This window comes from Arachis duranensis, chromosome 5 (assembly GCF_000817695.3).
Source record: "Arachis duranensis cultivar V14167 chromosome 5, aradu.V14167.gnm2.J7QH, whole genome shotgun sequence".
In the NCBI taxonomy this organism is placed as follows: Eukaryota; Viridiplantae; Streptophyta; class Magnoliopsida; order Fabales; family Fabaceae; genus Arachis; species Arachis duranensis.
The window spans coordinates 3,455,250-3,480,449 of NC_029776.3; the positions used below are offsets into that span (position 1 = coordinate 3,455,250).

Here is a 25,200-nt window from a genome sequence, read left to right on the forward strand (position 1 = left end):
ATAGTGTTCTTTAGTGAAACGATTGAATGTCCATTGTGGCATGAAAACTGTGATTATTAAAGATTTATGATATCTATGAATGGAAGGTTGGTAAATCAATGGTAAGAGAGAAAACGGCATGGAAGGAAGAAATGGATAATTTCAATGAATGAATAAATAAACGTGTTTGAAGAATTTTGTACTGTAGTGTGTAAATATATAATATTGGAGGATATTAATTTTATCTGGTATATATAATAATTTATTAGTTAGCACTAAATTAATAAATGAAATTTTGAGTCACAAAAAATTAATTTTTGACTTAATGAGTTTGTAAATACCATAAAAAATTCAAAATGGATTATGAGAAAAAAAAAACAATTAACAAATAGATTTTGAGATTGTACAATTAATTTGTTTTGATTTATGTTGAGCTTATTTTACCAAACTATTTCAGGGTTCAACAATCAACATCAAAGCGCTTTTGTCTCATTATAGGAAAATAATTATTTTCGTAATTTGAACTTTGTATATAATTATTAGAGAACTTGAACATAAAATATTTTAAATAATGAAAATAAAAAAAAAACTATTTTTTTAGTATATATAATAATACTTAGATTAAATTTAGATCACTTCTGGTGTCTCAAAACAAGTATATTCTAATTCATAATTTTTATTATTTGAAGATTTTGGCTTAACAGCATTCTAAATAAATTAGTTAAAAAAAAGTAAAAGAAAAGAATTTTGGTTTTTTCAACGCATAAAATATTAAAATTATGAAATTTGTTAGCAAGGTCGTTATTTGCCAATGAATAATAACTCAAATAGTATAGTCTTTCCATACTCAATTAAAAGGTTGCGGGTCCGAGTCTCCTATATTTGATAAAAAAGGTCCGTCGTTATTTAATTTTTAAATTTAATAAATTCATAATATAAAACTATTGCAATAATAAATAAAGAATTTAGCTAAAAGAGTCCTAAAAACAATGGTTAAGAGGATAAAATCAAAAGAAATTAATTTTTTAATATATCTAATGCATAAAAATTAAAAAATATATATATTTGATTTACATTTTTTATCTGAACTTTCAAATTTTAATATATTTGTTACTAGATGATTACTCACATAAATATAATATATTTTTAAAATTTTATAAGACACGCTATATATATTTAAATATATAATATTTTTTAGTTAAATTATAATATATTTTGATATTTACATATGTTAAAATTATAAATTAATTTTTTTATTAAAAATAAAAATTAAAAATTTTAATATACTTATTTTATAATTATTAAAAAATTAAAATATTCTACTATTAATAATTTTATCTTATGTTCTTAAAAACATATGTTAGTTAAGTTTATAATTAAAAAAAAAAGTAAAGAAACAGTTGCCAATTATATCACAGCTCTTTATGCACATAAGTACTGTATTTAGGCATTTCATGGGTCCTAACTCCTAACCCCATGCTTTTGTGTTTGTCAACGCATTAATCTCATTGATTAGTAGTAGTGAATGAGTAATTAATAAATAAATAAATCTAATTCATCAATCCCAAAGTGCATTTTATCTTTTTGAAAGTGCAAACGAATTTAGACTTAGATACCACCTTAATGGAGGTAATGGGGCACAGGATGCTGGGTGACCCACACACCAACCGCAATTATTTACTTTTCAAATTTCTGCATCCATTTTGGTCACAGTTAACTAGTTCGGTTACCTGTTTATTACTATATTTTATTTATTGTAATTCTTGTTTAATCTATAATCACACTTTATTATTTAATTTTAATTTCTTCCAAGAGAAGCAAAGATAGGTCAAAGTCTAGATGTCAACAAAAGTATATATTCCTTAGAATTTGTTTACACATTAATTAACAATTGGACTTGTGAGACTAAATCTGTTCTTATAACATGTTATGTTGATTGAATGTTTATTAAAAAAAAGTCTGATTTTAGATTAATATTAAATTTTAGTAGATATAATCTACTATAATGTTATAAAATGTTTATAGTGTAACAAATAAATTTAATTTACAGTAATATATTTCGATCATTTCTTACGATTAATGTAAAATATTTTAGTTTAATATTTTTTAGAAAAACAAATTGATTAAAATGTCTTTATATAAAAATAAATATTAAAAAATTATCAAATGATCTTATATATTTAAATAAAGGATAAAGTATATTTTTTATCCTTAAAATTTGTTAAAAATTTTAAAAATACCTCTAAATTTTATTTTTAAAGTTTTTGATTTGCATTAAATATATCCCTGACAGCTAAATTTTCAGAAAGTTTAGGACTAATTCAACAATAATACATGACACGTATGTCTGATTTGCTCGTGTTAAAGGTTGTTCTTATGAAATTGTTGCTAAATTCATCCTAAATTTTTTGAAAAATTAGTCATCAGGAGTATATTTAATACAAATCGAAAACTTTTGGGACAAAATTAAAATAAAATAAAGTTTAGGGATTATTTTAAAATTTTAACAAATTTCAAAGACAAAAAATATAATTTACTCATAAATTATTATATATATATATATAGGTATTATTTTTTTATAAAGATGTATAAGAGTAACCACCTAAAAATAATTGAAAACTTCTAATCATATATTAGTATTACTTTTTTTCCACCACAAAACAACTGAAGACCTAATAATATAAGATTGCAGAGTATTTAAACATCTTTCCATGTCTATTCTTAATCTCAATTTTCTATTTACAGAATACAAAAATATATAAAGAAGCATCAAATGAGATGAAAGTGTGAGGAGAATGAAACAAAGAATGAGCTATCACTGATCAAATTAACAAAGAATAAGACTAAAATGTTCTGAAACTAATAACAAATGAAGAAGCAAGCCTCAAGAATTGAAGAAGAGCAGTTATTATGATAAATGAATCTATCTATCTACCATTCAAGACACCCTTGAGAAGATCAAGGCCTTCAGCTGAAATGCTCCTTCTCCTATGAGCTCTAGGAATCTCAATCTTTGGAGGAGGATCCAAAGAGAAACAAACAACCACAACTGTTAGATTGTCACAAGTGTTGCGTTGGATTGCCTCCGCGACAAGCGCTTTCGCACATTCTGTTGGATCATTGTGCTGCATCAGCTCCCTCCTAACCATTGTCACAGCACACTGGCTACTCATCACATCCCAAAGTCCATCACACCCCATTATCAAGAACTCATCTTCTTCGGTCAACACAATTTCCTCTAGCTCTGGCTCTGAGCTCAGGGGACTCTTGGACCCTTTAGACCCTTTGATGTGCCAGTCTCCCAGGGCTCGAGCCACTGACAGTTGGCCGTTGAGGTATCCGTCGTAGATCACACCACCAAGTTTCTCAATTCTTAGTCTTTCTGATGTGCAATTTGGTTTAATTCCCAATTAGCATGTCCCTGCATAATCATATCAGCAAACACATTGGTTTTTCAAATTCAATCCAATAGACCAATACAATAAATACATTACAGTATTATTATGAATGGTTAATGTTCATAATAGTTCCTGAAAGATTCAATGACTCAATTTGGTTATTGAAAGATAATGTTTATTATGTGTCACATGACACTTAACAGTGACACAACAGTAGAAAGTTACTAAAAGGACTAATTTGATTCATGTTAGTATCTTTTAGAACCTATTACTCTAATTAGAGTGTGCAATCCTAACCTTCCCAGGACAATGGCGATTAGTGCGGTGGTGCCGGAAGAACTATCAAGAGAACTAGCATCCCTAAATGCATGATCAGCCTTCACAAAAGCACTATTTACAGCTTTCTTGATTCCAGATGGGAAATGAGAATCTTCAATTATAAACTTAAGGATGTTCTTTCTTGTAAATGATGCTGCATCAATGCCACCATGCCCATCAAATACCTGTTCAGATATTAACTCTTATTCCTATCATCATAATCATGAAGTTAACCAATCAAAGGACAAAAATTCATTTACTCAATCAATCACCTCTCTTCAATATCATTGGATCCATGTATCTGGATACAAATTATAACCAAATACATTGATCCAAGGATGTACTGAAAGAGAGAATATAGGACATCAAAAAAAGTATCTTGAATTAGAGATTAATAGCAGAACTGATGGATAATGTTATAGTGAAGAGTGAAATTTGGATAAACATTGAAGATTGTTTCTTTTACAAATTTAGTAAAAATCTTCACTCTTCACTCAATTCTATCATTCACCAAAGAAATTCCTGATTTAAGTAATATAAAGAACACATACCCCATAAAATGCTGCTGGAGAAGGAAGGTTCACTGATGGACCAGTATGTTCTCGGAGGATATCAACACAGATGAACTCATCCTCCATGTACTGCTTTGGTCCTTTCTCAGAACAACTTCCAGACCGTAATTTTGGTGAAAATTCTGATTTTTCCTCACTAGTTGTTTTCAATCCTACAATCATAATATCTGATTCCTAGAATAAAAACATTGGAAAAGCCATAATTACCATTGCATCATTAATTAACACATCATAGTAACAATAACTAAGGAATAATGTGTTAGCATAGTTTTCTATTAAACTGCTCTGCAATCTTTAAGGGATGCAAATCTAGGTGTACATCTGGATACCAATTCATTAACACCTTATAACTCAGTCATTGATGGCTGCATAAACTAAATGAGTGCACATAAACATAAAAACCAAGATGATTATAAATTATAAAGATCCTAAATTTATTACACTAACCGGTTCAATCAACCATGAAGAACTGGTGCAGTGTCTCATAACAGAATGGTCCCTTGGAGGCTTCCCAATGTTGTGAATCAAATTCCCAACTGTGTCACCATTTTGATCCTCCATGGCAGACTCATTACTAGTACTGTTATCGACACACCCGCCACCACCACTCAACATAGTCGTCTGAGATGTGCAACCAGGCCCTGGTGCCATCCTTGTCCCATAACCCAAAAAACCAACCAATAAAAAAGACAAGAAAAAATCCTTTATTTTTTATATACCCAATTCACAAGATTAAAAATTTCATTTTCATTCAATCTCCATAGTGGATGAACATGCATTATTAGAAGATTCACAGCACAAAAACAGCTGTTTTTTTATTTTTATTTTTTTCTCCCCAAAGAACGTGGGTCTGATGCACTTGATCCAAGAAAAGAGGCCAACTAGCACTTAAGGTGCAATCCAACAACAGCATGAACGATGGTGTAGATCATGATGCTGCTATGTGACAAAGGAATAAAGGGTAGCCATTGTCAGCTTGTAGAATATAATCCATGGAACCAATAAACACATGGTCTTGAGAATTGTTTGGAGCTTTGTAGCATTAAGGAGAATGAAGGTGAAAGGGTGAAGATTAAGAGCAGAAAAAGCAAGACCCAAATATGAGAGAGGAAGTGAAGGGGAGGAAATGGAGGTAATAGTAATAATAATAACACAATAAAAATATGAAACATGTGATTGGCATTTGGCAATTGCAGTTTTTGCGGCTCTCCATTGTATAAAGGGGGATTGGGAAATGACACGTGCCTTCTTCTGCTGCCATTTGTGTTTATAGTTGACATGGCCTTGTTCTTGTGGTAGTTAGTTCATTACAACATCGTACAATCTTGGATCTAACACTTTAGGCCATTGCCTAAATGGGTTTTTCATGGACCGAAGACCCGACCCGGAAAAGAGAACAACATTCAGAGGAATATCTTATATCTCAACTGAATTCGGGCCATATATCGGGTCACCCGGCCCGGTGAGGATGCATAGTGCTCCAAAACAAAAATATACTTGGCTAGAGGCTAGGGCACGCACGGCGGCACAACCCCCTCTTCTGTCTGTCTCTCACCGGAGACCACCCGCCACTGTCACCACTCATCAGCCTCAGAGTCAACTTGGCCCGCGCCGAAGCTCCTCTGTTCGACTGCTTCTCAGTGACGACGACACCATCAGTGGCTGCGAAGTGCGACAGTCAATGCTCCGGCGCTGCTGCCCCCGTTCGCCTGCTTCTTCTCTGCCACCATCAGTCCCCGCGAAGGTTAGCCCCGCCACCACTAGAAGGCCCGGCGAAGCTCAGTCAGCAACTACCTCTGCTCAACTGCCCCTTTCCCTGTTCTCAAGCTGAGGTAAACCAATTTTTTTCCTTTTTATTTAAAAAGTAATTAATGTTGATCTTTTGGTGTTCTGATGCTTGTTCTGATTACCAGTAAATTGAATTTTTGCTCTGATTATTACCTGTTTTTTTTCTGATTTGTTCTTAATTTAGTTGATGTGGTTACTGTTGATTTTTCTGATTATTGTTATTATAAGGAGGATGATGAGGGTTTCGATTCGTACCGCAAAGGAGGGTACCATGCCGTCAGAATCGGCGATCAGTTCGCCGGTGGAAGGTACATAGCTCAGAGGAAGCTCGGTTGGGGCCAATTCTCCACCGTTTGGCTTGCTTACGATACCACCAATTCCGTACGTTATTCAACTTTGATTTGATTTGTTCCTCTTTTGAACCCTTGTTTCTATTTGTTCCTTTTATGATCCTTGGTTTTCTTCAAAATGATCGTTATTTTGTTTGGTTTTTTGCTGTGATTTGTGTTCTAGATGTAAAGTTCTGATTTTTATTTTTTCTTTTTACTAACCTTTTTAATGCAATCGGTTCTGAAACTAATGGTGCAGTTTATTTGAGAGCCATTTTTTTAAATAAAAAAATGGTGAATTTGTATTCTTAGTTCAGATTTCTGTGATTTAAAATGATGTGGAGCTCCTAACTTCTAAGATCTTCTGTTCTTTGCTTCCACTGGCACCTTTTGTATACACGTTTTCATTTCATGTATGTTTCTGTTTTGTCTTATTGGTTTCATTGAATAGATCAAATTTAGATATTTTGGGTTATTGGTGTTGGTTTTCTCTGCCTTTTTTTGTTTCCTTCACTGTTATAGTTATGTGTTATTGCTAAAAAACTCAAAATGGAATAAATTCTCAATATGTGTGTGTGTGTGTGTGTCACGAATACCTATGAATCATTGCATGATGTTATCTTGGGATATGGTGAATGGTCCTAACAGAATGTGTGACCACCTTTGTTAGAAATTTGGATGTCAGGATTTGTCTTTATGCAAATAACTTCTGATTGGTGCTTTGATTATTGTTCTGATTAGTATTTTGATTATTGTTCTGACTTCTGATTACCAGTGATGGTATTTTTTTTTTCTGGAAAAAATTAATTAGTGATGGTATTTTGGTGTTCTAATTCTTGTTCTGATTATCAGTAAATAGAATTTTTGCTCTGATTATTACCTGTTTTTTTCTGATTTGTTCTTAATTTAGTTGATGTGGTTATTGTTGATTTTTCTGATTATTGTTATTATAAGGTTTCTGATTATTGTTATTGTGCTGTTTTGGTGTTCTGTTTGTTTATTGTGCTTTGATTATCTCCTTTTAAAATTATTATTAAAGTTCTGGTTTTCACCCTGTATAGGTTTCATCGGGTCTAGAATTGAGTTATGGTCTAAAAAATAGGCCCAGTATATATTTAGGCTGGGTCTGGGTTAGGACAAACCTGGTTTCACCCTCCCCATGTATACCCCTTGTAATCAAATCAAAGTTACTATCTTTACATAACCCATTTGGCCATTTCCAGAAACAGATTCATTTACTTGAAAGTTAAAACCTTTTGTAAATTTTGTTGGCCCCTTCAAATAATGCTGCCCCCAAAGCTCTACAACGCATTGCAAAATTCTATATTATCCAAATCTTTCACTCTCACGCGTTTTCTCACCTTCCAAATTCGTTCCCTTTCATCAACTTCTTCTGCTTCTGCTCCTGCTACCCCATCACAGGACCATGTCTGCCACCTAATCCTTGAACAGAAATCCGCTTCCAAGGCCATTGAAACTTTCAGATGGGCCTCCTCACTACCCAACTTCACCCACTCCCAATCCACATACCGTGCCTTGATCCATAAGCTATGTACCTTCCGCCGCTTCGACAGTGTCAAGCAACTGCTCGATGAAATGCCTGACTCAATCGGCACCCCTCCTGGCGATGAAATCTTCGTCACAATTGTCCGCGGGTTCGGCCGTGCCAGCATGACTCGTGCGGTCATCAAGGTCCTTGATTTGGTGTACAAGTTTCATAGCAGCCCTTCCTTGAAGATATACAACTCCATTCTTGATGTCCTTGTGAAGGAGGATATCGGCATAGCTAGGGAGTTTTATAGGAAAAGTATGATGGAGTCTGGGGTTGTTGGGGATGATTATACTTTTGGGATCTTGATGAAAGGGCTCTGCTTGACCAATAGGATTGGTGAGGGCTTCAAGCTCTTGCAGATGATCAAGTCTAGCAGAGGGGTCACACCAAACACTGTGATTTACAACACCTTGCTTCATGCACTTTGCAAAAATGGAAAAGTTGGGAGGGCTAGAAGCTTGATGTATGAGATGGTGGAACCGAATGATGTCACGTTTAACATTTTGATATCCGGGTATTGCAAAGAGGAGAATTTAGTTCAGGCTCTAGTGATGCTGGAGAAGAGCTTTGCCATGGGTTTTGTTCCTGATATTGTCTCTGCGACTAAGGTTGTGGAAGGTCTTTGCAAGGCCGGCCGTGTGACAGAGGCTGCTGAGGTTTTGGACAGAGTTGAGAGCATGGGGGGTTCACTTGATGTTGTGGCTTATAACACCTTGATAAAGGGGTTTTGTGATGTAGGAAAAGTAAAAGTTGGGATTCATTTCCTGAAGCAAATGGAGAGTAGAGGCTGTCTTCCAAATGTAGACACCTATAACATACTCATATCTGGTTTTTGTGATTCTGGGATGTTAGATTTGGCCCTGGATCTTTTTAATGACATGAAAACAGATGGGATCAAATGGAACTTCGCTACATTCGACACGATAATTAGAGGGTTGTGTTCAGAAGGAAGAATCAATGAAGGTTTTTCAATTTTGGAGCTGATGGAGGAAAGCAAAGAAGGCTCTAGAGGGCACATTAGTCCTTATAATAGCATAATATATGGTCTATTCAAGCAGAACCGTTTTGATGAAGCAGTTGAATTTCTAACAAAGTTAGGAAAGATGTTTCCAAGAGCTGTTGACAGAAGCATGATGATTTTCGAACATTGTAAGCAGGGGAGTATTGAGGATGCAAAGAGGGTATATGATCAGATGATTGATGAAGGTGGATTTCCAAGTATTCTAGTTTATGATTGCCTAGTTCGCAGATTATCCGAAGACGGTTGTGTCCGAGAAGCGGTTGAGCTGATGAATGAAATGATTGCCAATAAGTGCTTTCCAGTTCCATCTACATTCAATGCAATCATTGCAGGGTTTTGCAGACAAGAAAAAGTTGAAAGTGCACTGAAGTTCATGGAAGATATCACTGCAAGAGGGTGTGAAACCAATGCAGAAACTTATGGTCCTTTGATTAATGTTATATGTAAGAAGGGTGATCTTCAAAAAGCCTTGCAACTCTTCCTAGAAATGGTAGAAAACGGCATCATTCCTAACCATTTTATTTGGAATTCACTACTATTAAGTCTAAGCCAAGAAAATTATTTCAAAAATAAGAATATGATCAACATACATGGCCTACTTTAGTACTATTTGTTTTGTTTCTTCTAGTGATTTAAAACTGTTGCATCATTTTTTATGCAATCAATACCATTTTTGTTACTGGTTTTGATGTTATCTAGATGCATATTTATCTAAATCCACAATAGCTTTAGTTTGTTGGATATAGTTTTAGGAAAAATCAAGAGAGATGTTAGAATACATACAACACCATATCTGTCTATAGATATCAATAGCATTGGATATTTTGTGGGAACTCCCATCCCCACATGGCCACAACCATTTATATAAATAATAATAGAATGTGTACTCAGCCAATCATAGCAATAGATATTTATGCAAACTCAGACCCACAAGTATTTCTCCATCAAGTTATTGCAGATATTATGTCAAGGGGTATGGGTTCCATAACATGTGTGCTGTCTTCTTGGTTTTGATTCAACCAAAGATTATAGCTCATTATCAATTAAGTAAACACTTAAATTGTTCTCCAAAGAAATTTTAAATCAGACATTTTAATTCATAACAAATTTTATTACTTTAGAAGTTTTCAAGTCTTTTACAAAAATAATTCTAAAAATCTTCTAAAATAATAAAAAACATTATTAGAAACTAAAATTTATTAGTATTAATTTAGATGATTACTTGCTCAATATTTATCATCATGCAAGCAAAAGCCTCATATATTTCACGTTTTCTTATGGTTGGTTGATGAACTTTAGTTTGAAGGAAGAAGTCAAACCCATTGATGGGGTCACAACTCACAAGCAACCTTTTTTTTTTGGTTCTGGCACAAACATTTTCATCAATTTGAAGACAAGTGAAGTGGTTGGCTTGTCATGATCAACACAATAGAATTGGCCTAGATTTTATTTTGCTTTGTTTTTAAAATTTTATTTTGCTTCCAATTCAACCTTTTATGACAACATCCAATTATAAAATTTATTTCTCATCCGTAATCACACTGAACAAAAATTATTGTACAACTCTTGAAAGGGTGTCCACAAAGCCACTGTCTCTTGGCATTTTGCATGAATTAAGTCCAAATTACAAAGGATTGTATTTGTGAATGAAATTGTCGGCAAATGTTGCTTCAACAAAAAATTCAATTTTTTTTTTTAAAAGGGGGTCTTTTAGGAGACAAAACCTAATAGAATCATAGACACCAAAAAAAAAATGTCAATCACATCTTAGTCTACGACGAATACATTATAATATGAGAATTATATCTCATTCTACCACTTTAAATGTATCATCAAGAATTATAACTAGTATTTTATTTTCTTTTCTTTTCTTTTATAGAGAATTGCAAGTATTGCAACTACTAGCAACTTTCAATTTCTATATATTGTCAATGCGTATGTTCAATATGGTATCGATGTGATATGGTACGTGAGGATTTTTATAACAAATTCATGAAACTGTGTAATCCACGCGGCAAAAAAAAAAAAGGAAAAAGAAGAGGGCTCATCAATTTGTGGATTAATAATTGATAAGAGCAATGCTAGGGGCCAGCAATTTTATTGAATTTTGGCCAGCATGTAATCAGCAGAGCAAGGTGAGCCATTGGATGAAATCTCACACCAATCTCACACCATCAAATCATCATTGATGGCTAGTTGATGGCTAACAATCACAAAAATTGCTGGTCCCCTAGACTTTTCCAATTGAGATCAATTAATGTTATAAGCTTTCCTTTTTTTATATATGCATTAGTGCATTGCCTAGTGCATTACCACAAAATATATATACTTTTTGGTAGGTACTATTTTATTTTTCTTCATATGGTGTACCAGCAAGTAGGTGTTGTAACTATAAAAATTAAAAACCCTCTCAAATAATTTATACGAGAGCAAATCAAAATAAAAATAAAAATAATTGATACATCACATGTTACTTACTTTAATTTAAAATATAACCCTTATGCCTTAGCTGCCATAAGTTGGCTTGGCTGATTGCATATTTTGCATCCACAAAAATTCTCTTTTTTATCAAAAGAAAAAGGGAACAGATTGTATCAAAGTCACATCAATACAACTACACAAATCATGAACCGTGGAGATTTATTTTATTTTAGGAAAAGTATATGTTTTTGTTTCTAAAATTATTGTTAATACTTAATTTTATTTAGTTTTATTTTCAACCTTTAGAATTTTTTTGTTTTAATAATAATAACATTATTATTATTATTATTAACTTTTTACAATCAACAATTAGTAAAATTTTACTTCTATATATGTTTTTTTAATTTAATTTTATTTTGTAATTTTTGTCCAACTCCAAAACTTTTAATTCTAACCCTAATTCCAATATCCTAATTCCATCCTCCCCTTCTTCTCATTATGAATCCCTTTTGCCCCTCTCTTCTACCATTACCAACCTTAATCTCTTTCATATATGTTTTATAAGATAAAATAAATATTCTTACGGTTTGCTAGACAAGACAAATAATTATTTTTTACCATTTTTAAAAGTTTGGGTTTGGTGATATAATAAGAATATTTATAACTTTATTTTTGACAAAACTAAGATAGAACAAATATTATTTAATAGTTTTTAAATTTATATTTTATGTTGTTAGAATATTTAATTTTATTTTATGTATTTTTAGGAATAAATCACATGAATAAATCAAACTCACAATAATATTATACATATAAGTAGAAATAATTATGTTTTTATCCTATTTTAGGATTTAAAATTTTTTTAGTCACCGCAATTTACTTTGAAGGAGAGTCTATTATCGTTGAAGCATAAAACGATTTATCTTAACTAAAATTTAGCTAAAATAATGCACGTTCGGATTTAAATAGATCGTTTAGAGTCATAAATTAAAGGGTAAAATACGAAATTAAACTAAATAGAGGATGAAATTACATAATTTTACTAAAGTAAAAAATGTTACTTGGATCATCAAAAAATATATTTTTATGTAATTCAAACGAGTCTCATTCGAATTAGAAAAACTAAGAGTAATTCGAATTAGACCAATTCAAATTAGTAGAAAAGTGTAATTCGAATTTGACCAATTCAAATTATACATGCATATAGTCTTATAATAGTTCGCATCAGCTCATAAATTGAATTAAAAATAAGATATAAAAATGTATTCATATTTATTAAATTTTAATAACATATAAAAATTTAACAACTTTTTAAATATTCTTTTTATTATTTTATAAAATATTTGAAAACAGATTTATTAACTAAAATATTTAACTATATTTAACTTTTTAAATACTCTTTTTATTGTTTTGACTCCCGGTGAATCATGTGGATTCGAGAATTAGTGACAATTGTTTCTTATTCTGTTATTGTAAAAGGACAACTTTATGATTTCTTTAAACCAAATAGAGGTATTCGACAATGAGATCCTCTATCCCCCTATCTTTTTCTTTTTTGTGCAGAAGGTCTCTCCTTCTTGCTACACAAGGCAGAACAAAACAGACTAATTCAGGGTCTTCAGATACATAGGCGATGTCCCAAGGTCAACCACCTCCTGTTTGCTGATGATTTCATCTTATTCTGTAAGGCTAATCCTAAAGCATGTTCAAATATCCTGCATTTATTGAATTCTTATGAAAGCATAAGTGGCCAGAGGGTAAATTTTAATAAATCTGTTGTATTCTTTAGCCACAACACTCCCTCCACTACTTGTACACTACTGGCTAACTCTATAAATATTAATCATATTGAGGCGCAGGATAAATACCTTGGTTTGCCTTCTACAGTCTCTAAATCGAAAAATGCTTCTTTTAGTATGATCAAAGAAAATGTTCGGAAAAAAATCCAAGGGTAGAAGTGCAATCTTCTTTCGTCGGCTGGTAGACACATATTGCTTAAGGCAGTGGGAGAAGCTATTCCTATTTATACATTGTCTTGCTTCAAGTTGCCTGATGGTTTAATTTCGGAAATTCACTCTCTACTTTCTCAGTTCTGGTGGGGACAAAAAGGTTCTGAAAGGCGGATGGCTTGGATTAGCTGAGACACTATGACTCGCCCACGAAAAGAAGGAAGCCTTGGATTTAAAGATCTCAGAATCTAAAATCTGGCGCTTTTAGGCAAACAATTTTGGCGACTTGTAACACGGCTTACTTCCTTATTATCCAAAATTCTAAGAGGTAAATATTTTAGCAATGGTAATACTATAACGGCAGAAATTGGAGTTTTACCTTCTTCGGGATGGAGGAACATACTGGAAGGCCGAAAGATTGTTGAAAAAGGTCTTAATTGGGTTGTGGGTACTGGTGAGAATATCCGAACCTTTGAGGATCCTTGGCTGCCTCCTCCGTATCCTTTAATGATTTCTGACATGCCAAATAGACAGGCTATTTTTGAGTTGGTTCCAAGAGTTAAAGATCTAATTATTGAAGATAGGAATTGGAATCAGAATCTCGTTCAAGAATTATTTTTCCAAGACGTTGCAAACAGGATTTTGTCAGTTAAAATTCAGCAGAGTAGGGACAAATTGCAATGGAATTTGAACAAATCCAAGCAATATGATACAGCTTCAGGTTACAGAATTGGCTATTTATTTTACCATCTGCCTCTCGAGCTTTGCCCTAATTATATGCAACAGAAAAAGTTGTGGATTGATCTATGGAAGTTGAACTTGCCTTACAAAATTATGCTATTTATCTAGAAAGCTCTCCATGGCTGACTTCTGGTGCTTGCTCAGATTCATCACCGCATCCCATCTATATCACCAATATGCCTCTACTGTCATGAAGCAACAGAAACAGTCACTCATTGTTTGATCGATTGCTCTAGAATTAAAGACGTATGGTCTCAAAGTTATTTTCGTGACTGCCTTCCCCCTCAGAGTTCTAACGACTTTTGGATATGGTGGACTGCATCAACAGAGATACTTAACCTGTTGAAAAATGTTGACCGTAATCCTCAATTGCTTGCCATCATTTGCTGGAACTGCTAGAAAGCTCGCAACCAGTTGATTTTTGAAGGTTCTACTTCTATGCCGTCTACCATTCTAGTAAGTTCTGTCAAGTTGCTCCGTGAAATCCAAAGAACTCCCAATTTAGGTCGTCATCTTCATGAGGCAAGCTCTTAGTTGCATTCAATTTGATTTATCATTCTTTCTTCTTTAAGATTTTTCTTCGTTTTTCGACCATGCACCGTTAGATGAATACCTTCAGTGTAGTGTTTTTGAAAAATCTCCACCTTTTATTATGCTGTCTTACTTTTGGACATTTTTGTATTTTATTTTTTAATAATTAATAAATATAACCTACTATTTAAAAAAAAACTGAAATATTTAACAACTTTTTAAATACTCTTTTAATAACATATTTATTAAATACTCTTTTTATAAAGTATTTAAAGTCTATAAAAATGTACTCTTATTATAAAAAATAGTATTTAAAAAGTTGTTAAATTTTTACATGTTATTAAAATTTAATAAATATGAGTATATTTTAGAAAGATATCGCTCCAATTTAAAATGCTTAAGAGACGACCATAAAAAAAGGGAAGAGTGTTTAGCTTTTTTTTTGAAAGTATGTTTTATTCGAAATAGTCTTATTCGAATTACTATTATGTCTATATCATTTTTTCATATATAATTTGAATTAGTCTGATTTTAACTACCCTAATACAACATGCATGCATAATTTGAATCGAACTAATTTGAACTATCCTAAGACTACATGCATGTATAATTCAAATCGACCAAATTCGAATTACACTACCCTATTAATTCGAATTGGTCTAATTCAAATTACTCTTAATTTTGTGCTTTTGAGTGATTCAAGTAACGTTTTTAATTTTGGCAGAATAGTGTAATTTCATCTTCCATTTAGTTTAATTTCATATTTTATTTTAAATTAAAAATATTATAAAAAATGAATAAAATTAAACATTAAAAATATTTTTAAAAAATATTAAAAATAAAAATATATTTTATTCTAAAATTTATTTTAAAATATTGGAAGTAAAACTAAATTAAGTTAAACATTAGAATAATTTTAAAATTTTCGGTGTAAAAAATACATTTTGGTTTTGTTTTATTAGATTCATAGATCCTAATTTTTAATCATTCAACACCCAAATTCCAAATGAAAACTGGTCAATTAAACACGAGTCCAAATTAACATGCCATCTTAAATTGATGCAAGTTGTGCAGAGATAATGACATAAGGGGTGGCTGATGCTAGCACATCTATCTTCAATCATCAACATAGTTTTTACAACTTGTACAACTTTCATGGGAAAACGATTTATTTTATTACTCTCACTTATTCTCGGAAGTAATATATTTTCCTTTCTTCTAAAATCATAAAAAGAAATATTGTTTTTTGTTTACAAATGTAATAAGATCTTTGAATTATGAACAAAGTCAACAAACTGAAGAGGAGTGGATATTATATTTACAAATTTACCCTCCACATTCTTAAGGATGAATCTCCATAACAATACCCATAAGCCCATAACCATAGCTAGAATCACACAGAGAGAGAGACGTGTTCTTCCAGCTCTGTTCTTCCTCCTTCCGATCGAATCCTTCTTTACTTTTTCAATTCTCAACTTCTTTCTCCAATCGGTTAGTTAATTCCAATTCAATTCAACAAATCGTTAGTTAATTCCAATTCAATTAAACCAACAAATCAACAACAACAACAACAAACATACACCATAAGCACCAGCACCCAAAACTCATCGTCGCAAAAATTCAAAACTTTCCGGCAAAGCTGAAAACTTGATTGAAATGGGGTTCGAGAAAGAAGCAAGCTCTTCAACCTACTCGCTTCCACCATACCCACGTGAGGATACACCACTTCTTACAAAGTCGCCGCCGCTATCCTCCAACTTCAAGACCTTCGCCAACGTCTTCATCTCCATCGTCGGCGCCGGCGTCCTCGGTCTCCCTTACAGCTTCAAGCGCACCGGCTATGTCACCGGCCTCCTTATGCTTCTCTCCGTCGCATTCCTCACCTACCACTGCATGATGCTTCTCGTCAAAACTCGCCGCAAGCTCGATTCCATATTAGGGTTCTCAAAGATCCAATCTTTTGGCGATTTGGGATTCACCATCTGCGGCCCAATTGGAAGATTCACCGTTGACGCCATGATCGTGCTTTCCCAAGCCGGTTTCTGCGTCAGCTACCTAATCTTCATTTCCACCACTTTGGCTTTTCTTGTGAACAATGGAATTGATGCAACAAAACCGGTTTTTCTAGGGTTTAGTGCTAAAGTTTTGTTCTTGTGGGGTTGTTTTCCGTTTCAATTAGGGCTGAATTCGATTAAGACCTTGACTCACTTGGCTCCTCTGAGTATATTTGCTGATGCTGTTGATCTTTCTGCTAAGGGTGCTGTGATGGTTGAGGAAGTTTTTGTTTTCCTCAAGAACAGGCCAAATTTGGAAGCTTTTGGTGGGATTTCTGTGTTCTTCTATGGTATTGGTGTTGCTGTGTATGCATTTGAAGGGATTGGAATGGTTTTGCCCTTGGAATCTGAGACTAAGGATAAGGACAAGTTTGGTAGGGTTTTGGGATTTGGGATGAGTTTCATTGCTGTTTTATTTGGTGCTTTTGGTGTTCTTGGTTACTTTGCTTTTGGTGAGAACACCAAGGATATAATTACTACTAATTTAGGACCTGGTTTGATTAGTGTTTTGGTGCAATTAGGACTAAGCATTAACCTGTTCTTCACTTTTCCTTTGATGATGAACCCTGTTTATGAGGTTTTTGAGAGAAGGTTCTGTGGATATAGGTACTGTTTATGGCTGAGGTGGGTTTTGGTATTGGTGGTGAGTCTTGTGGCACTTTTGGTGCCTAATTTTGCTGATTTCTTGTCACTTGTTGGGAGCAGCATATGTGTTGTGCTTAGTTTTGTGTTGCCTGCAATGTTCCATTGTCTTGTGTTTAAGGATGAGTTGGGTTGGAAGTGTTTAGTTTCTGATGGGGCAATTGTGGTTTTTGGATTTGTTGTTGCTGTTTCTGGAACTTGGTCTTCACTATCTGAGATTCTTGCTCCTAAGGCCTAATTAGGCAAAACAAAAAAATGAAAAATGTGAAAAATCCCTTATGTGGAGTAATGTAATATAATGTAATGTTGTAAGGTCTTTAGTGTGCCAACCATGATTGGGTTGATTTATTTGTTAAAATGCATAAGATTTGCAATGAGCTAAATCTAATGTTATCTAAGATCATGCAAGTATTTTTCTCTCATAGTAGACTCTTGTCTCCAATGACTGAGAGAATTCTTTTTATTTGGTTCTCAATACCTTTGAAGAAAGTTTGTAATAAAGTTGCTGAATGCTGAAATACTTAGCTTGTTGCAGGCTGTTATTATTTATTTATTATTTATTGGGGGTAAAAACTGCAGCTATATTTAGTTGGCATAATGACATCTTTTCTTTAAAAAAAAAAAAAACAAATGGATTTATTTTTTTCCCACTCTACACTGTATGAGCATTTGATATACTTTTGATTATGGTCTGTGGAAGTCAAATAGGACTGAGATTGAGTCTGGCCAACATGTATGCCAGTTCATGGCTTCATCAACAATTAAATGAATTAAACTTTAAATGTATAAATGTTTGATTTAAATAAAAAATAAATATTGTAGAGCTCTCCTTTTCTCTATAAATGTTTTGAGTTAATCAATATCTGCATTTATCTAAAATGAAAATGACTTAATAACGACACATGTGATGCTCTTGGGAAGTGGAAAATAAGTAAATAACAAAGTTATTATTCTTCTTCCACAATATAAAGAAAATAAATAAAAAAGGGGTTATTCCCATGTTAATGCTCTTCAATCTTCATATTACCTTTTGATAAAGTAGGCCATTTAATGCCTGAAATAAAGAAGCAGATCCTTTCAAATTGTTAAACCATTCCTATGCTTTCAACCCACATTTTACCAAACACCGAATCAATCATACAAGTTGAATCACATGGCAATTTAAAAGAAAGCTGCTGCAGCAGTCAATTAATTGCTAATGAAAATAAGCAAGTGTCTTAACTTCATTGAAGTAACATCAAAATTACTCTTCATGCATGGTACCATGAGACAGATTCTTTACCTTTGGAAATTACTATTCCATTAGTTTTACTTTTATTTTTCATTATTAATTTTAAATTTTCACAATAATACTTTACTAATTCTCAAGTAAATGTCTAATTTGGAACTTTATTCTTCTACAAATAACTACCCAATTACTAAACTAATATTATATTAATTTTACCTTTTTAGTCATACTCTTAAATTAATAAGTAAAATGAATAAATAAATTAAATAATTAAAAGAAAGCAATTACTTCAATCAATAATAATTTTATAATTCGTGTAATCTCCAAGAAATTGTACTCTTTTACCACACTTAATAGTGTGCTGTGAGCTGGAGGTAATAATTGCCACACACAAAGCAAAGGCTCTTGCAATGATAGATTTTTAAGGATTTGATATTGACATAGCAATTTTGGAGGAATTGACACTTAGCCTATTGTCAATTTGTCATTAATCAGAGTGCTTACTCATCATAAGTTCTTAATTTTGGCATCATAAGTATCCAAAACTTCAAGTTTAAACACCAAAACAAGGCTTTAGAAAAGGGTAAACTAACTAAGCCCAAAATAATATAATAATTGAAAATGAAATTACAGGACCAAAACCAACAAAGAAGTAAAAATAAAAAAGGCAAAGCATAAAGAAAAGTAGTACAAATAAATAAAGATAATTAGATTAGATAATAAGAGGCAGGTGGGTGATGTAGGAAAGAGCAGCAACTCCACAACCCCTATTCTGAAAATTTTGATTTTAAAAGTTAAATATATGATTACTCCACCTCACCTCACAAAAAATACAATTCACATTCCATAAACACCCAAATTTCCCAAAATGGTCAAGGTCTCCAAGTAGCCAACATTGAAGGACCAAGGGCATAAAAGTAAAATCAAGAAAAAATTTGGCATTCGAGGGGGAAAAAATAAAACAGATATACCTAATTGAACAAAAAGGGAAAACAAAAATTAACAAAAATTGGAAGACTCACATTGAAGAGAAAGGGGAAGGAAAGGAAAAGAAGGAAAGAAGAAAGAAAATCTCACAAGAGAGAAAAAAGTGGAGGAATTGAAGAGAGTGATTTTACAAAAGCCACAAACACAAAACCACACAAATTACATGGTTCACTTTGGGTTCAAATAAAGTCTTCAAATTTGGATTCACTTTCCGTGATCATCACGTCCAAGCATTTTCTCTCACAGTAAAAGAAAAGGGGGGAAATAAGAAAAAAAATTCCAGCTTTTATTGGAGAAGAAGGGAAAAAAGTGATTTTGATTTCATTTTCTTCGTTTAGGGATTGAATCTGAAGGAATTAGATCGATCAGAAGAGAGAAAGAGTGGTGGTGATGTCGTGCTCATCGTCGTCGGGGTCGGAGGAGGACGATGAGGGTTTCGATTCGTACCGGAAAGGAGGGTACCATGCCGTCAGAGTCGGCGATCAGTTCGCCGGTGGAAGGTACATAGCTCAGAGGAAGCTCGGTTGGGGCCAATTCTCCACCGTTTGGCTTGCTTACGATACCACCAATTCCGTACGTTATTCAACTTTGATTTGATTTGTTCCTCTTTTGAACCCTTGTTTGTATTTGTTCCTTTTATGATCCTTGATTCTCTTCAAAATGTTGTTATTTTGCTGTGATTTATGTTCTAGATGTAAAGTTCTGATTTTTATTTTTTTATTTTTACTAACCTTTTTAATGCAATCGGTTCTGAAACTAATGGTGCAGTTTACTTGAGAGCCATTTTTTTTAATTTAAAAAAATGGTGAATTCTTAGTTCAGATTTCTGTGATTTAAAATGATGTGGAGCTCCTAATTTCTAAGATATTCTGTTCTTTGCTTCCACTGGCACCTTTTGTATACATCTTTTCATTTCATGTGTGTTTCTGTTTTGTCTTTTTTCGCTATCTGGGGAGGAGTGTGTATTGGTTTCATTGAATAGATCAAATTTAGATATTTTGGGTTATTGGTGTTGGTTTTCTCTGCCTTTTTTTGTTTCCTTCACTGTTATAGTTATGTGTGTGTGTCACGAATACCTATGAATCATTGCATGATGTTATCTTGGGATATGGTGAATGGTCCTCACAGAATGTGTGACCACCTTTGTTAGAAATTTGGATTTCAGGATTTGTCTTTATGCAGATGAACAATAAATGTGTCACTTTCATTCTGCTACATGTTTGAAATTGAATAGGTTCTTATGCTGATTTGGTGTATATCCCATGCTCCTTTGTTGTAACATTAAACACATGGGATTTCATGAGAAAATGAAAACTGATTCTGGTTTTCTTTTGCTTGTTTATAATGCATTCATTATATTTAACTTTGTTGGAAGGTAGATAGTGTGGGATGTATATGGAAATTGGAAATAACTATGCTCTGAACTTCAATGCTGAAGTACCAGAGGTGACTGTTATAGGAGCCTTTTGTATTTATAGATTATAATTGTAAGTAGGATTATTTCTTATGGGACCTTGGTAAATGCTTAAATTTAGAAAAATTAAAATCAAATGAAAAACGCCAAAAGAAAGAAGAAAATGAGAAGATATAACTATGTCTAAGTTTTATCCTTTGACCTTTATTCAATATTCATGTTTGATTCATAAATCTTCTTTAAAGGTTAAACATTTACGGCTATGCGTCTTCATTTTTAATTATGTCACTTTTTATTATTTTAGTGAACCGGTATTTTCATTTTTAGATCATCTCTAAGTTAGTGTTTTGCTTCTGTTTTAATTTTTTTGGCAGTCATATGTTGCTCTCAAGATCCAAAAAAGTGCAGCCCAGTTTGTTCAGGCAGCACTTCATGAGATTGATGTTCTTTCATACATTGCTAAGGGTGACCCTTCAAATTCGAAGTTTGTTGTTCAATTAATTGACCACTTTAAACACACTGGCCCGAATGGGCAGCACCTTTGCATGGTCCTCGAGTTTCTTGGTGATAGCTTGCTACGTCTGATCAAATATAACCGATACAAATGCCTTCCATTGAATAAAGTTAGGGAAATGTGCAAATACATTTTGATTGGTTTGGATTACTTGCACAGAGAACTTGGTCTAATCCACACTGACCTCAAACCTGAAAATATTCTTCTACTTTCAACCATTGATGCTGCCAAAGACCCTTTTAAATCTGGACAATCTCCAATTCTGGAGAGGCCCGAGGGAGGCATCAACGGTGGAGTCACAAGTCTTATTGAGAAAAGATTGAGAAGGAGAGCTAAGAGGGCTGTTGCTAAGATATCCGAAAAAAGATCCTCAATGGGTGTAGCTGGAGAAGAGCAAAAGTCTACTAGAAACATTGATGGGATTGATATGAGATGCAAGATTGTAGATTTTGGAAATGCATGTTGGGCTGACAAGCAGTTTGCTGAAGAAATACAGACAAGGCAATACAGAGCTCCTGAAGTTATACTGCAGTCCGGCTATTCCTTCTCTGTCGACATGTGGTCTTTTGCTTGCATTGCTTTCGAGCTTGCCACTGGTGATATGTTGTTTACGCCCAAGGGTGGTCAAGGTTTTAGTGAAGACGAGGTATGATGATCAGCTAGTAAACTATTGTGGTTAAATTAAAATTTTGTATATTATGCATATACAATTTATTGTAAATGTTTGATCATGAATTCTTTCTTACTGTCCAAACCAAGTATATACTAGTTAACATAATAACTTGATTAACAAGTTGTTTAACAAAAGATAATTTGATGAATAAGTTATATGTAGCCTGCAAACTTGGAAGAATTTTATGCCATATATAGAAGGATTTGAATTCCTATGGCATATATAGAAGGATTCAAATCAGTTATATGTAGCCTGCAAACTTGGAAGAATCTTATGGCTTATGACTTAAGTTAGAAATTTCTAAATGAACTTAAAAGCCTTATAAGACTACTTGTTTTTATAGTTGAATCATTTTAACTGACATCATTATTACACAAGAGCTTGAGTTTAAATGCCATGGCTACTTTTTTTATTGTGTAATCATTCTATACCGAGCCAATGTACACCTCTCCACCATTAGATGGAATGTTGGACTCTCAATCCTCATCCAATAGTGGAAAGGTGTGCATTGGTTTGGTTTATGAGGAAAAAGTGAGGACAAATAACAGAACACATTTGTTTATAATTGCAGCATGAAATTCGAAGTTCCATGCTGGAGTAGATATACATCAGCAGTGATTTCCTAACACTTTGCTTCATATTGGTTTCAGGATCATCTCGCCTTGATGATGGAGCTCCTCGGAAAGATGCCCCGGAAGGTAAGTACCCCCCCACTGCCCAACATGTTTCTTGAATAGCTACTGTAGCTTATCCAACACTTGTGACTTGCAGATTGCGATTTCTGGAGCACAATCCAAGGAATTCTTTGACAGGCACGGTGATCTGAAAAGGATCCGGAGGCTAAAATTTTTGGCACTTGACAAATTGCTGATTGATAGATATAAGTTTCCAGAGACTGACGCACGCGAGTTTACCGAATTTCTTACACCACTTCTTGATTTTGCACCGGAGAAGCGACCAACTGCACAACAGTGCTTGCAACACCCATGGATGAATTGCGAGTTAACTCCGAACGAGAATGAGTCTAGTGTGGAAACCGTGGAAGTTGGGATGAGCAACCTTAAACTCAAGGTGGGAAAGTGAAGGGGATAATGTGGTTTTTTTGACATAGCCATAGTCAAAGTCACATATCTCCTTTTTTTTTTTTACACTAATCACTATTGATTGTCATTTTTTTTTTGTTTGTTCCAGTTTTAATAAGATTCTTTGTATTGGATTTATATGTAAATTAGTAAAGAATTTTGTTCTACCAGAGATATCTGACAACAGAATTTGTGTGTATATTAATTCACATTTATGTAACTGATGGTATTCAGCCAAGTCTGCTCTTACATTTTTTTTCCTTTATGTTTTCCTGTTTGCACATTGAAGTCACACAGCATAGGAATTATTTAACTTGCTCTAATGTGACTATTGCTTTCATTTTTGTTGATATCTTTGATTCTAGAATATGTTCATGCTTTAACAAGTAAGGCCTCTTTTGTTTGAAAGATATAGCAGTACTCTTTAGTTAGATTTGCATTACCTATTTCAAAATGTCAAAAGGCTAAACCTTTTTCATCTATGACGATTAGGCTTATAAAAAGCACACTTATTGTCAAATTTGCGTTAGTCATTGGTGTACTCTTGAAGCTTTTTCTTCTTTGTTCAACGTTTGAAGCTTTAAATCAAGGTTGTGAAAACCAAATCGATTCTTAAATTGGTAGAGTTGTTTAAAGAGTAAACTACTATTTCTATTCATAAAAGTTGAAAATGCTGACATATTTATCCATAAAAGATAAAAATGATCATTTGTACACATAAAGATGGAAAGAAGAGGGAGGAGAAAAGAGAAAAGAGGGGAAAGAAAGAGAGAAAGGACATTAAAGAAGATGCAGGAGAAGAAAGAGAGAGAGTGGAAAGGGAATGGTGCTGCCGCGGTTCATGGCTTAGATGAAGAATTAAAGAGGATGAGACTCACTAAGAGTAGTTTGGAGATTTTACCTAATTATTTAGGGTTTGGATAATTTTACTTCCAAAAGTCAATTTTTATGGTACAAATAGTAATTTTTATCTTTTATGAATAGATATGTCAACGTTTTCAATTTTTATGAATAAAAATAATAGTTTACTCAAAGTTTAAAAGTTCAATCGAGATTGAACCGATTTATATATATATTATGTATAAAATATATATTTTTCTCAGATAAAATTATATATTATTATTATTTTAAATCGGTTAATACTAAAAAATCAGAATAGTCTGACCGATTAATTGATTTTTTGATTGATTTGTTACTAACTAATTTTTTGTTTAAACCAGATTCCAAATAGGTCTAGTGGCTGCTTTCCAATTAATTTGGTTTAATCGATCGACTTGTTTCGATTCTCAAAACACTTCTTTAAATTGACTTGAAGCTAAGTTCATAATTTGTGGTCAACCAAAGTGAAATGGTGCTATTAGCAGCCTAAGAGGCAATGGTGGTGACATGAGTTCATGGGTTCATTGATTTCAATGTTCATTCTCACAGATTTGATCCGAGTCCAATGTGTGAATGGAAGACAGAAAAACCAAACAAAACAAGAAGACTTTAAATTTATTTGGTGAAACCATGGCATTAGCCTTGTCTACTTTTCATTTGTTTCTTATTTTTAGGCTGGTGTTGTTTATTCACAAATATTATTAAATAATACAAAAGAAATGTTTGACTTGATTTGGAAAACTATATAAAGGACTAACTTATGCCAAGTTCTGTTAATAAGTCAAAAACACATGCTTTTTAATTTTCTAAGTAATATCTTTATTTAGTATAATTAAATAACTAATCCAATTATATGAAACTTTTAATCATATATAAATAATTCTGCATTTACTAAGTTTAAGAAGCATGTAACCGCTTATTATTTTTCATGTGTGAGAGAGAGGTGTATAACAAGAAGCTGTGAGGAGAAGTGTATTTCACACTGGTATGGGATATACAAATCGGAGACATCGATTTGTTTGTATTATTTTCTTTTTAAAACAAATAATCATAAATCGGACGGTTCGATTTGTGATTTCGAAAATAAAAAAAAATTAATGTTAAAATCGGACCGTCCAATTTTTATTT

At 33.0% G+C, this 25,200-nt stretch overlaps 3 protein-coding genes and 1 pseudogene across 4 annotated transcripts; 3 read left to right on the plus strand and 1 right to left on the minus strand.

The window, feature by feature from the left end:
- Positions 1–2,734: 2,734 nt before the first annotated feature.
- On the minus strand, positions 2,735–5,928 carry LOC107487399 (probable protein phosphatase 2C 47; annotated as a pseudogene).
- A 48-nt stretch (positions 5,929–5,976) lies between these two features.
- On the plus strand, positions 5,977–9,852 carry LOC107487396 (pentatricopeptide repeat-containing protein At2g17525, mitochondrial). 2 transcript variants are annotated; one of them, XM_052262060.1, is made up of 2 exons: positions 5,977–6,099; positions 7,446–9,852. In XM_052262060.1, the coding sequence occupies exon 2, from the start codon at positions 7,669–7,671 to the stop codon at positions 9,559–9,561; it is 1,893 nt and encodes a 630-aa protein (XP_052118020.1). In that variant the 5' UTR covers positions 5,977–6,099; positions 7,446–7,668; the 3' UTR covers positions 9,562–9,852. The 2 variants fall into 2 exon arrangements, with proteins under 2 accessions (XP_052118020.1, XP_020997660.1); XM_021142001.2 differs by lacking the exon at positions 5,977–6,099 and adding an exon at positions 6,139–6,436.
- Positions 9,853–15,961: 6,109 nt separating this feature from the next.
- On the plus strand, positions 15,962–17,869 carry LOC107487398 (amino acid transporter AVT3C). The gene has a single exon (XM_016108029.3). The coding sequence runs from the start codon at positions 16,256–16,258 to the stop codon at positions 17,531–17,533; it is 1,278 nt and encodes a 425-aa protein (XP_015963515.1). The 5' UTR covers positions 15,962–16,255; the 3' UTR covers positions 17,534–17,869.
- Positions 17,870–19,511: 1,642 nt separating this feature from the next.
- Positions 19,512–23,446, plus strand: LOC107487397 (uncharacterized). The gene is made up of 4 exons (XM_016108028.3): positions 19,512–20,083; positions 21,299–22,084; positions 22,762–22,809; positions 22,883–23,446. Exons 1-4 carry the CDS (start codon positions 19,901–19,903, stop codon positions 23,192–23,194), a joined length of 1,329 nt encoding a protein of 442 aa, XP_015963514.1. The 5' UTR covers positions 19,512–19,900; the 3' UTR covers positions 23,195–23,446.
- Positions 23,447–25,200: the final 1,754 nt, after the last annotated feature.